General features: G+C 49.0%; 1 protein-coding gene across 1 annotated transcript in view; it reads right to left on the reverse strand.

Annotated features, from left to right (window-relative positions):
* LOC123454694 (centrosomal protein CCDC61-like) overlaps positions 1-12425 on the reverse strand; it is a 31971-nt gene extending 19546 nt beyond the window's left edge. The window contains exons 1-3 of the mRNA XM_045133553.1: positions 12328-12425; positions 8685-8843; positions 6478-6560 (exon numbers count right to left, since the gene is read on the reverse strand). Of these exons, the coding sequence (XP_044989488.1) occupies positions 6478-6560; positions 8685-8843; positions 12328-12382 (297 nt within the window). The 5' untranslated portion in view covers positions 12383-12425. The remainder of the gene's footprint in view (positions 1-6477; positions 6561-8684; positions 8844-12327) is intronic.
* Between the last annotated feature and the right edge of the window lie 1190 nt (positions 12426-13615).

Below are 13615 nucleotides of genomic sequence, written 5' to 3' on the forward strand. Positions count from 1 at the left end.
GCAAATAAATAAACTAATCATAAATATAGGGCTGGAGAGACAGGTTAGCAGTTAAGGTGTTTGCCTGCAAAGTCCAAGGACCCAGGTTCAATTCCCCATGACCCACATAAGCCAGATGCACAAGGTGACACATGGGCTGGTTTGCAGCAGCTGGAGGCCCTGGCGCGCCCATTCTCTCTCCTTCTTTCACCCTCTCTCAATCAAATAAACAACAAATAAAATATTTTAGAAAAAGCCGGGCATGGTGGCGCACGCCTTTAATCCCAGCACTCGGGAGGCAGAGGTACGAGGATCGCCGTGAGTTCGAGGCCATCCTGAGACTACATAGAGAATTCCAGGTCAGCCTGAGCTAAAGTGAGACCCTACCTCGAAAAACAAAAACAAAAACAAAAAGAATTTTAGGAAAAGAATCATTAATACAAAAGCTGGCAATAAAAACATCTACAAACAAAAAACATGTTATCTACACAGCAATTATGTTAGCCAGCACTGATGCCAAGCTTTTACAGAAGACCAACATTTACTCTCCACAATACAATGACAGAGGAACGACTATTGCTGGCTCTATGTAGCTAGAGAAACTAAGGCAGTGAGGGTAAGAAACTAGCTTAGGAGTCCTCGTGAAAAAGTGGCAGGAAGCCAAGCGTGGTGGGGCACACCTTTAGTCCCAGCTCTCAGGAGACAGAGGTAGGAGGGTCGCTATGAGTTCGAGGTCACCCTGACTACATAGTGAATTCCAGGTCAGCCTAGGCTAGAGCAAAAACCTACCTCAAAAAAGGGTGGGGGAAGGCTGGCCATGATAGCTCACACCTTTAATCCGAGCACTTGTGAGGCAGAGGTAGGAGGATTACTGTCAGTTCAAGGACAGCCTGGGGCTTCAGAGTGAGTTCCAGGTCAGCCTGGACTAGAATGAGACCCTACCTCAAAAAAAGAAGGCCTAGAGAGATGGCCCAGTGGTTAAGGCACTTGCCTATAAAGCCTAATGACTCAGGTTCAATTCCCCAGTACCCACATAAGGCCAGATGCACAAAAGTGGCACATGCATCTGGAGTTTGTTTGCAGGAACCGGTGGCCCTGGCATGCCCATTCTCTCTCTCTCTCTCTCTCTCTCTCTCTCTCTCTCTCTCTCTCTCTCTCACTGCTTGCAAATAGATAAATAATATTTTTAAAATATTTTATTTTTATTTATTTATTTGGGAGAGAGAGAGAGAGAGAAATACAGAAATAGGCAGATAGAGAGAGAGTAAGAGAATGGGCATGTCAGGGCCTCCAGCCACTGCCAACGAACTCCACATGCATGCACCCCTTGTGCATCTGGCTTACGAGGGTTCTGGGGAGTAGAATCTGGGTCCTTTGGCACTGCAGGCAAGTGCCTTAATCGCTAAGCCATCTCTCCAGCCCCAGTAAGTAATATTTTTAAAAGGAAAAACAAATAAGTAAAAGTAGCAGGAATATGTTCGAATTTGGAGTTTGAGTTCTTGGCTACCATGCCTACAAGTATGAAAATGTTACAGCCTTGATAAAGACTAAGAGGGGGATTATGAGGGCTGAAGACATGGCTTAACAGTTAAAACATTTTCTGCAAAGCCAAAGGACCCAGGTTTGATTCCCCAGGACCCACGTAAGCCAGATGAACAAGGGGGCGCATGCGTCTGGAGTTTGTTGGCAGTGGCTGGAGAACCTGTGCTTGCTCTCCCTCTCTCTCTCTGTCTCTCTCTCTCTGTGTCTTAGTAAATAAATAATTATTTTAAAAGGGCTGGAGAGATGACCCACAGTTAAGGCATTTGCCTGCAAAGACTAATGGCCTGGGATTTATTCTCCAGTACCCACATAAGCCAGATGCACAAAGTGGCACATGCGTCTGGAGTTCATTTTTCGTGACTAGAGGCCCTGGCATGGCCATTCTCTCTGTCTCCGTTCTCTCTGTCCCTCTGCTGGTAAATAAGCAAACAAGTTTAAGGGGGATCACGAGGTGCTCTGGTGCTTCAAGTCACACACCGGCACTGTCAGAGACATGAGGTCAGATCGACCTTCAGAGACGCAATGCAGTGTGGTGCCAGAATACGGCCTACTCTGCACACAGGGCTCTGTCCCTCTAAGCGCTAACCTGCTTCTCCTCTTTAATTTTCCATACTTTATTTTTATTTATCTACTTATTAGAGAGAAAAAGGGAGATAGGCGCCCCAGGGCCTCTGGCCTCTGGTCACTGCTGTACCTCGAGCGCCTGGGCCAGGGCCTGCATAAGGCAGATGCTCAGCAAACGGAAGGAAGGATGGCTACCCTCACACGGGTGGGGGGGTTGACTCAGGTTTCCCCATAAACTTACGTGTTCTGAATGCTAGTCTCCCCAGCTGATGGAGATTTGGAAATTAAAGCCTCCTGGAAGCAGAGCCAGGTGTGATGGCACATACCACCTTTAATCCCAGCACTCGGGAGGCAGAAGTAGGAGGATCGCCATGAGTTTGAAGCCATCCTGAGACTACATAGTGAATTCCAGGTCAGCCTGAGGTAGAGTGAGACCTACCTTGAAAAAGCCAAAAAAAAAAAAAAAAAAAACCTCTCCTGGAAGCAGTGTATTGTGGGGGGTGGGCTTATGGGTGTTATAGCCAGTTTCCCCTTGCCAGTGTTTGGCACACTCTCCTGTTGCTATGGTCCACCTGACGTTGGCCAGGGAGTGAGGTCCACCTTCTGCTCATGGAGCTTCCCCTCAAGTCTGTAAGCCAAACCAACCCCCTTTTCTCCCCAAATCTGCTCTTGGTCGGGTGATTTCTGCCAGCAATGAGAATCTGACTGTAACAGTAAAGTGGTACTGAGGAGTGGGGTTGCTGCTAGACACCTGATCGTGTGATTCTGGCCTTTTGCAGCTGATTTTCAAAAGGAATGTGGAAGAAATAGAAACCTTGGCCTAAGAGACGCTTGCAGTGCTGTAAGTACAGCTTGATGGACTATTCTGGTCAGAGTTGAAAGACCTGAATGCAGAAAGAACTATGAACTACGAGGTTTGGTTCAGGAGGGTGAGAAAGAGCTTTGCTTGGACTGGGCTAGAAGCAGTTTGTGTGACAAGCTTGCTGCTATGGCCCTGTCCTGAGAACTTGTGCACGGATGTGCAGAAATGGACTCATGTGAGCAGAGAGACATGGCACAAATGAAATCTCTGGGCCAAACTTTCTGCCTGTTCAGCTTCAGTTGTATGAAAGGTTACAACCATTGACTTAGGCCAGCTGACATGCATCGGGACAACAGAAAAAAATGCAGTCTTTTGAAAGAGCCTGAACGCTGAAGGAGTGTCCTGTTCTTCAAAGTCTGCTTTATTCCCCCATGGATTAAGAAACTGGCACCCTACCTGGTATTGTGGAGTATAAGAAATGCAGGAAAGAGGAAAGAGAGGGTCATTGCATTTGCAACAGACTTGTGTTTTGGAAATGGCAATGGGCAGTGTGAAGAAGGTTTGCTGGATGCCTGAATGGAGACCCAATGGAGCCATGAGGGTGAGCCGTGGCTTGCAGGAGAGATGCGGGGAAACGAGATGGCTGCCCAAGAAAGCTGCCGGCCTTGGATGAAGTTTTCCAGGACTGTGAGTAGCCTAGCTGGAGGAGCGGAATTGGAACTCCAGAGACTTGTCGCTGGTTAGAATTACCAGACTTGGAAATTTGTCACTGACTAGAGTTGTTGGACTTGAAGCTACAGAGTTTGGTGTTTACCCTGGTTATTTTAAATCTTGTATTGGTTGAATACATCTTTTCTATGCCCAATGCCATCTTTTGTAGTGTGAATGTTTTTTCTGTGCCATTATGGGGTTTTGGAGGTTTTTTGGTATTATGGCTCAGTTAAGACTTTGGATTATGGCTATGTTTGAACTTTGTTAGGATTACTAAAAACGATAGGGACTCAAAGTTGTACTGAATGCAGTGTATTTCATAACATGTGTGGATGGATATCAGTTCATGGGGCCGGGGCGGAATGTGGTAGTTTCATTCTGGTGTCCCCCATGACTTGGGTATTCTTTTTGTTGTTGTTCGTCGAGGCAGGGTCTCACTCTAGGCCAGGCTGACCTGGAATTCACTGTGTAGTGTCAGGGTGGCCTTGAACTCATGCAATCCTCCTACCTCTGACTCAGAGTGCTGGGATTAAAGGCATGCACTACCACGCCTGGCTCAATCTAGGTATTCTGAATGCCAGTCTCCCCAGCTGACGGCAGTTGGAAATTAAAGTCTCCTGGAGGCAGTGTATTATTGGGGGCAAGCTTATGGGTGTTATAAAGAGTTTCCCTTCACCAGTGTTTGGCGCACTCTCCTGTTGTTATTGTCCACCTTATGTTGGTCAGGGGGTGATGCCACTGTTTTCCCCTGCCATCATGTGTAAACCAAAATAAACCCTTTTTTCCCAAAAGCTGCTCTTGGGTGATTTCTGCCAGCAATGAGAACCTGACTGCAGCACATGGCTACCTCTTTTACATTGAGGGAGACTTCTAACACGCCCTCTGAGGCTCAGGGAACGTGGTAGAAGAGTGGGCAGACTGTGAAAGCTGTAGGGTGGGAAGGTGCACTGTGAGGCATTGCCCCCTCACAGAGACTAAGTGGCACATTCATGCTCCCCCCTCCAGAGATTATCCATAACCCCACTGAGGAACCCTCAGGGGAATGGGAACAGGGGAGAGGAAAAATAACAGTATATATAACCTGCCGGGCGTGGTGGCACACGCCTTTAATCCCAGCACTCGGGAGGCAGAGGTAGGAGGATCGCCGTGAGTTCGAGGCCACCCTGAGACTACAGAATGAATTGCAGGTCAGCCTGCGCTACAGCAAGACCCTACTTTGAAAAAACAAAAAACAGAGGATTAATATCTAGGATATACAAAGAACTCAAAAAGTTAAGTGATAAGGAATCAAACAAGCCAATCAAAATATGGGCTATGGAGCTAAATAGAACATTCTCAAAGGAAGAAATACGAATGGCATATAAGCATCTAAAAAAATGTTCTATGTCACTAGTCATCAGGGAAATGCAGATTAAAACTACATTGAGATTCCATCTCACTCCTGTCAGATTGGCTACCATCATGAAAACAAATGATCATAAATGTTGGCGGGGATGTGGAAAAAGAGGAACCCTTCTGCACTGCTGGTGGGAATGCAATCTGGTCCAGCCATTGTGGAAAACAGTGTGGAGGTTCTTAAAACAGCTAGAGATTGATCTACCATATGACCCAGCTATAGCGCTCCTAGGCATATATCCAAAGGACTCATCTCATTTCCTTAGAAGTACATGCTCAACCATGTTTATTGATGCTCAATTTATAATAGCTGGGAAATGGAACCAGCCTAGATGCCCCTCAACTGTTGAGTGGATAATGAAGATGTAGCACATTTTTATACAATGGAGTTCTACTCAGCGGTAAAGAAAAATGAAGTTATGAAATTTGCAGAAAAATGGATGGACCTGGAAAGAATTATACTAAGTGAGGTAACCCAGGCCCAGAAAGCCAAACGCCACATGTTCTCTCTCATATGTGGATCCTAGCTACAGATGATTAGGCTTCTGCGTGAGAAGGAAAATACTTGCTAGCAGAGGCCAGTAAGTTAAAAAGGAGACATAAAGGGAAGAGAAAGGAAGGGAGGAGGATACTTAATAGGTTGATATTGTATATATGTAGTTACAATGATTGTAATGGGGAGGTAATATGATGGAGAATGGAATTTCAAATGGGAAAGTATGGGGGTGGGGAGGGAGGGAATTACCATGGGATATATTTTATAATCATGGAAAATGTTAATAAAAATAAAATAAAATAAAAAAAAACAAAAAAAAAACCAAAGTTCTCAGTTGTAAAAAAGCAGATTGCAAGGGCTGGAGACATGGCTTAGCAATTAAGGTGCTTGCCTGCAAAGCCTGAAGCCCCAGGTTCGATTCCCCAGTACCCACATAAGCACAAGGTATCACATGCATCTGGAGTTCATTTGCACTGGCTATACACCCTGGCATGCCTATTCTCTCTCTTCCTCTCTCTCTCCCCCCTTTCTCTCAAATAAATAAATATTTTTAAAAAGCAGATTGCAGAACACCTTGGAAAATATATCGACTATATGTGTAATTATAGATCTGCAGACAGAGAGGAGGGAGAGAGGGAGGAAAACGCTGAATCAATTGGCAATTCTCACCAACATCTTAACAAGAACATGAACAGTGGAGTTCTACTTTCTTCTCTACATTTCCCTGTGATCTGAATTTTCCACTGACACTGGAGAACGAGGAAGCCCTGTCCTGTCAGTGAACAAAAGCCCAACTGGACATGGAGGCGCACACCTTTAATCCCAGCATCAGGAGGCTCCCTGCGAGCTCAAGGTCAGCCTGGGCTAGAGTGACACACTACCTGGGGGAGAGGGGAGGGAAGAAAAGACAAAAGCAAGAGAAAGCCCGGGGTCCTGCATCCATCAGGGGGTTTCCACACCTCACCCGACCCTACAGCCTGGGCCCTACCTGGGTGAGGGCTGACTCCAACATGTTACAGAAGATGTTGAACTGCTTGAAGTTCCCCGTCTTGTGAGTCAGGTCTTCGATGACTGGTGGGAAGAAAAGCTCCTCCTGAGGTCTGACCACTCATCCAACCCCAAAGCAAGGCACTCAAGCTCTCCAGTTGTGCCTCCTTCCGGTGCCTCTGGCATGAGCAGCGGTGCCCCACACCCCTTCTCCCTGGAGAGCTTGTGGTCAGACAGAAGAGGCAGGGGATCCATGATTAAGGTTGGCCTTGGTTGCTGGGTGCTGCAGTCCGGTTCGCATTGCTGGTAGAAATCACCCAACCAAGAGCAGCTTCTGGGAAAAAAGAGATTTATTTTGGTTTACAGGCTCGAGGGGAAGCTCCACGATGGCAGGGAAAAACGATGGCATGAGCAGAGGGTGGACATCACCCCCTGGCCAACATAAGATGGACCACAGCAACAGGAGGGTGTGCCAAACACTGGCATGGGGAAACTGGCTATAAAGCCCATAAGCCCGCCCCCAACAATACACTCCCTCCAGGAGGCATTAATTCCCAAATCTCCATCAGCTGGGGAGCTAGCATTCAGAACACCTAAGTTTATGGGGGACACCTGAATCAAACCACCACATTCCGCCCCTGGCCCCCATAAACTGATATCCATACATGATGTAAAATACAATGCATTCAGTCTGACTTTAAAAGTCCCCATAGTTTTTAACAATCTCAATGATGTTCATATATCCCCATAGTTCAAGATCTTTTAACTGAGCCATAATACCAAAATATAACCTCAAAAAACCCATAATGGCACAGAATAAATATTCACACTGCAAAAGATGGCATTGGGCATAGCAAAGAAACATTCAACCAATACAAGATTTAAAACAACCAGGACAAACATCAAACTCTGTAACTTCAAGTCCAGCAACTCAAACCAGTGACAAATCTTCAAGTCTGATAATTCTAACAAGCAACAAGTCTCTGGCATTCCAATTCCGCCCCTCCAGCTAGGCTACTCACAGTCCTGGGAAACTTCATCGGGGCCGGCAGCTCCTCGGCAGCCATCTCATGGTCCCGGCATCTCCACTGGGTCTCCACTGCAAGCCACGGTTCATCTTCATGGCCCCATGGGGTCTCTATGCAGGCAACCAGCAAACCTGCTTCACACTGCCCATGGCCATTTCCAAAACACAAGACCGTGTTGCAAACTCAATGACCCTCTTTCCAGCATTTCTTATACTCCACAATACCAGGTAGGGTGCCAATTTGTTAATCCAGGGGGGATTAAAGCAGACTTTGAAGAACAGGACACTCCTTGAGCACTCAGACCCCTTCAAAAGAGTTGACATTCTTCTTGTTGCCCTAGCGCAGGTCAGCTAGCCCAGTCTCAAAGGTTGTAATCTCTCAGTTGCAGCTAAACGGGCAGCAGTTCACCCAAAGATTTTCCTTTCTGTGCCATATCCCTCTGCACACACCAGTTCATTTCTACGCAAAGCAACCCTGCACAACTTCTCAGAACATGGGCACAAGAGCAAGCTTCTCACACAAACTGCTAGCCCAGTCCAGGCACAGCTCTTTCTCACCCTCATAAGCCAAACCTCACAGTCCATAGTTCTTACTGCATTCAGGTCTTAGAGCTCAGACCAGAATAGTCCATTAAGCTGTACTTACAGCATTGCAAGGCATCTCTTAGGCCAAGGTTTCAACTCCTTCCACTTTCCTCTTGAAAATCAGCTACAAAAGGCTGAAGCCACATAGTCAGGTATCTAGCAGCAATCCCACTCCTCGGTACCACTTTACTGTTGCAGTCCGGTTCGCATTGCTGGTAGAAATCACCCAACCAAGAGCAGCTTCTGGGAAAAAAGAGATTTATTTTGGCTTACAGGCTCGAGGGGAAGCTCCACGATGGCAGGGAAAAACAATGGCATGAGCAGAGGGTGGACATCACCCCCTGGCCAACATAAGATGGACCACAGCAACAGGAGGGTGTGCCAAACACTGGCATGGGGAAACTGGCTATAAAGCCCATAAGCCCGCCCCCAACAATACACTCCCTCCAGGAGGCATTAATTCCCAAATCTCCATCAGCTGGGGAGCTAGCATTCAGAACACCTAAGTTTATGGGGGACACCTGAATCAAACCACCACACTGGGGGAAGCTGAACCCAGGGAGGACAGGTGAGCCCACTCCAGTAGGAACACTCACCACTGGCATCGAATTCACCCCGCCACTGGTCGGCCGTCATCCGGTCCTCCACTTCCAACTCCAGGGCCTGCCCGGAAACCACCACCCGCACCACGTGCTCCACACCCCGGGAGACATAGTCCACCTGCAAGCCAGTGGGCTGGTCCATGGCCAGGGACCCTAAAGAAAGGGACAAAACAGACAGATGAGTTTGGTTTTGTGTGAGATATGGCTTTTTGTTTTGTTTTGTTTTTTTCCAGGTAGAGTCTCACTCTCTGGCCCAGGCTGACCTGGAATTCACTGTGTAGTCTCAGGGTGGCCTTGAACTCACAGTGATCCTCCTACTTCTGCCTCCTGAGTGTTGGGATTAAAGGTGTGCGCCACCACGCCTGCCTGAGACAGAGTTTGTGGTTGTTTTTTTTAATATTTATTTATTTATTTGAGAGAGAGAATGGGCGCACCAGGGCCTCCAGCCACTGCAGTCAAACTCCAGATGCATGTGCTACGTTGTGCATCTGGCTTATTTCAGTACTGAGGAATTGAACCTGGGCTCTCAGGCTTTTCAAGCAAGCACCTTAACCAGTAAGCCAACCCTCAGACAGGGTCTGATTATGAACCCCAGGCTGTCCTCAAACTTGCAGAAATCCTCTTGCCTTGGAAGGATCCAGGTTCGACTCTTCAGGACCCACATAAGCCAGATGCACAAGGGGGCGCATGCACCTGGAGTTTATTTGCAGTGGCTGGAGGCCCTGGTGCGCCCATACTCTCTCTCTCTCTCAGGTAGATAAAACATACTTTTAAAAGTGAGACTGACCTTGTGCATTTGGCTTTATGTGGGACTTGGGGAATTGAACCTGCGTCCTTTGGCTTGGCAGGCAAGAAGTGCCTTAACAGCTAAGCCATCTCTCCAGCCTACATGTTACTTTTTTAATTAATCTTTTTAAATTATTTATTTATTTATTTGAAAGCGACAGACACAGAGAGAAAGACAGATAGAGGGAGAGAGAGAGAATGGGTGCACCAGGGCTTCCAGCCTCTGCAAACGAACTCCAGATGCGTGCGCCCCCTTGTGCATCTGGCTAACGTGGGACCTGGGGAACCGAGCCTGGAACCCGGGTCCTTAGGCTTCATAGGCAAGTGCTTAACCGCTAAGCCATCTCTCCAGCCCCATATGTTACTTCTTAAGCACTCAGTGTCTCTATGTCTTTATTTTAAAAGTGGAGCCAAGAGTCACTCCCTTGTAAGAGTGTGTACAAAGTGCTTTGCATATTTAACGCTCAATAAGACTCCGCCCAGTGGAGTTTCTATTACAGTGAGGCTTTCACTAATGGCCTATAAATGTGCTTTCCATTTCAATTTAATTTATATTAGGTACTTTTTTGTTATTGGCATGTAACAATTACACATATTTGCTTGATAATTTGATACATGTACACAATGTGATTATAGTGTGGGTTTTGGTGTGAATTTAAAGTTATTATAGGGACTGGGGATATGGCTCACTAGTTAAAGGCCCTTGCTTACAAAGCCTGCTGGCCCAGTTTAATTCCCCAGGACCCACATAAAGCCAGATGCACACAATGACGCGATGCATATGTCTGGAGTTCTCCATAGTGACAAGGGTCCTGGAGCCTCTATAGTTCCTCTCCGTCTCTATCTCTCTGCTAGCAAATAAATAAATATATGTTTGGATTTAAAAAAAAAAAAGTGAGGCTGGAAGCCGGGCGTGGTGGCGCACGCCTTTAATCCCAGCACTCAGGAGGCAGAGGTAGGAGGATCGCCGTGAGTTCAAGGCCACCCTGAGACTCCATAGTGAATTCCCAGGTCAGCCTGGGCTAGAGTGAGACCTTACCTCGAGAAACCAAAAAATAAAATATAAAAAAAAAAGGCTGGAGAGATGGCTTAGGGGTTAAGGCTCTTGCCTGCAAAGCCTAATGACCCAGTTTCAATTCCCCAGGTCCCACATAAGCCAGATGCACAAGGTGATGTGTCTGGAATTCATTTGCAGTGACTGGAGGCCCTGGTGTGCCCATTCTTTATCTGCCTCTTTCTCTATCTTTTTCTAATAAATAATTTTTTTAAAAAAAACGGGCTGGGATGTAGCTCAGCAATAGACTATACACCTAGAATCCATGAGTGAGGGGCTGGGGAGTGGCTCAGCAATAGAATACTTGTCTAGAATCCACCAGTGAGAGGCTGGGGGTGTGGTTCACTTGCCTAAAATCCAACCGAAAGGGCTAGGGGTTTGCCTCAGTAGTACAGGTTTTGTTGTTTTTTTCATTATTTTTAATTTTTCTTTATTTATTTGAAAGAGAGAGTGAGCACACCAGGGTCTCCAGCCACTGCAAACAAACTCCAGACACATGTGCCACCACGTGTATCTAGCTTCCTAGGTACTGGGGAATTGAACCTCGGTTCTTAGGTTTCCCAGGCAAGCACCTTAATCACTAAGCCACCTCTCCAGCCCCTCTCCCCCCTTTTTTATGGCTTTTCAAACTAGGGTCTCACTCTAGCTCACACTGACCTGAAATTCAATCTGTAGTCTTAGGGTGGTCTCGAACTCATGGTGATCCTCCTACCTCTACCACCCAAGTGCTAGGATTAAAGGCGTGTGCCTCCATGCTCGGCTCCCTTTTTTCATATTTTTGTTTTGTTTTTTCAAGGTAGGTTCTCATTCTAACCCAGACTGACCTTAGACTCACTCTGCAGCCTTAGAACCGACCTCTTATCCGGGAGAGGGGTGTCTGGTGCATTTTGGAGGGCTTTACTAAATCTGGGGTACCCTAACAGTTGTGCTTTCACTTTCTGAGAGCTCAGAACCTAAGCTTCCTTCATTGGCACCAAGTGCAGAGCCTGGCAGTGCCCGCCCCGCCCCGCTGGGGGTTCTGGGCCCTGCCCACAGACCTACCCTCACTCTCCAAGCACCAATCAGAAGCCGCGCCGTCCCCGTTACCAAGGCACTGGGGGTGACTAGGGCTGGAGAAGGGGTCCTAGGACCCAGGACAGGAGCCCGCCTCCCTCTGCCCCCACCTCCGGGCTCTCCGCAGCAGAGCCGCTCTCTCCCGCCACGGGCCCTGCCGCGCTTCCCAGCACTCCTCATTGCACCCGCCACGCGGGCCCACGCATCAGCTGGACAGCACGCTCCTGCGCCCCAACTTCCCACACAACCAACGCACACTGCAGTCCCTCCCTGACCCGGCTGCCACCACACGCCCCACACGGCCACAGCACTCCAGCTCCCTCTCCTTTGGGGTACCTCCCCCCTCCCTCTCAGGACCCCCTCCACGTCCCTGCCCCTAGTGCTGTGTTCCCCAGAAGCCAGCACCATCTCCCCACAGTCTCCTGCCTCCATCCTACTCTCCACTGAGTAATGGGGGGCCACCCACTGCTTCTCCCTGCGCCAGCCCCCATGCTCTCCTAGGGCTCCCCACGTTTCCTGCCTGAACTCTATCACACCCCTTTACTCTGCCCACGTATTTCTTCGAGGGTCTAACAGACATGCATCCTCCTTCAGCCAGCATTCCATCTACCGCACATTTCACCTGGAACGGCCCAAATTGTATGTAAACCCCTCCTTCCCAAGGAGAGCCTCACAAAACATCACCATGCCCATTTCTGGGGAACCCTGGGCTCTGCATCCCCCGACCCCGCCCCGTTCCTCTACCTGCATGCTGTGTGTCTGTCCTGGGACCCGCGGCCCCTCCTGTCACCGATTCCATTGCCAAGCCAAGCCCCTCCAGGCTCCTCTTCCACACAGTGCCCCGTAGGAAGGGGAGGGAGAGGGGTCGAGGCCCCGCCCCCACCAGCCCGTGACGTCATCACCCCAGCCCAGCCGGAGTGGGGGCATCCCAGTGACCCACTGTGACCCAGTGTCCGGCTTCAAGACATCAAGGCTCCCTTCGCACTCAGAATCTAGCTCTCCCCCTGACATCTTCCACTAAGGATCCCCTTGCCTTTCTGGAATTATGTCACTACCCCTGGCTCCTCCTCCCAAACTGAGCTCCCCGATTTCACACCCCTCAGCAGAAAGAAATCTACACACCGACTTCCCCCTGATTCATGCACACCACCATCTCTCATCAGCCTCGTGGGCAGACCGCCCACCCACACCCACCCCACCGAGGTTTGTTTGCCCACCCACGCTTGGCAGGCAGCACCCACGTATCACTTCGCCAGCTAGCCGTGGCCTAGCCCAGCACACTAACCCTCCACCCCACACAGCGACACCCGCAGCCGGGGCTGCAGCCTCACTGAGCTGGCCTCCCCACCCCTGGGTGAATATGAGCTTGCACCTCCCTCCGCCTGCACTCTCCCAGTACATGCCATAGTTCATAGTCCCCTGGAATACACAGAAACAGAAGCCCTTTAAGACAGCCCACCAGGCTTCTCGGCCTCTGGCTACGATCAAGTATAGGACACCCCAAAGTGCCCCAACACTCCTCAGCATGTCCAGGCCCATCATGTCCCTCAAATTCTTTGCTTGGGACAAGGACAAGCACACTTACCTACTCAACAGCTCCGCCTAGTGGTAATAAAACCATCTCCTCCCCATTTTACAGATGAAACTGAGCGCGCCCCTGCTAGGAACACTGGTCATCCCCTACTCACCACCCACCTGCTTTCCCTGACCATCCTCCCACAGCTCCCCACTCCCTCCCTCTAGGCACTAATGAGGCTCACGCCCTACGCGTGGCCTGTGGAACAGGCTGGGGATGCCGGATTCAGATCACAGGTCCCCCCTCCCACCCCAGTATGACTGGGTGAGGAGCTTGTCTTCTCTGAGCCTTTTCCTATTAGGAAAGAACAGCAAAAGCAGGGCCTGGTGGGGAAGGCCTATAATCCCAGCCCTGAGGCGGCTGAAGCAGAAAGACGCAAGTTCAAGACCAGCTTGGGATCCTGACTCAAAATAAAGAGGGCTGGGGAAGGAGTTCTGTGCTCTAGCCTTGCCTAAA

The sequence above is a fragment of the Jaculus jaculus genome, chromosome 14 (genome assembly GCF_020740685.1).
Source record: "Jaculus jaculus isolate mJacJac1 chromosome 14, mJacJac1.mat.Y.cur, whole genome shotgun sequence".
NCBI classification, from domain to species: domain Eukaryota; kingdom Metazoa; phylum Chordata; class Mammalia; order Rodentia; family Dipodidae; genus Jaculus; species Jaculus jaculus.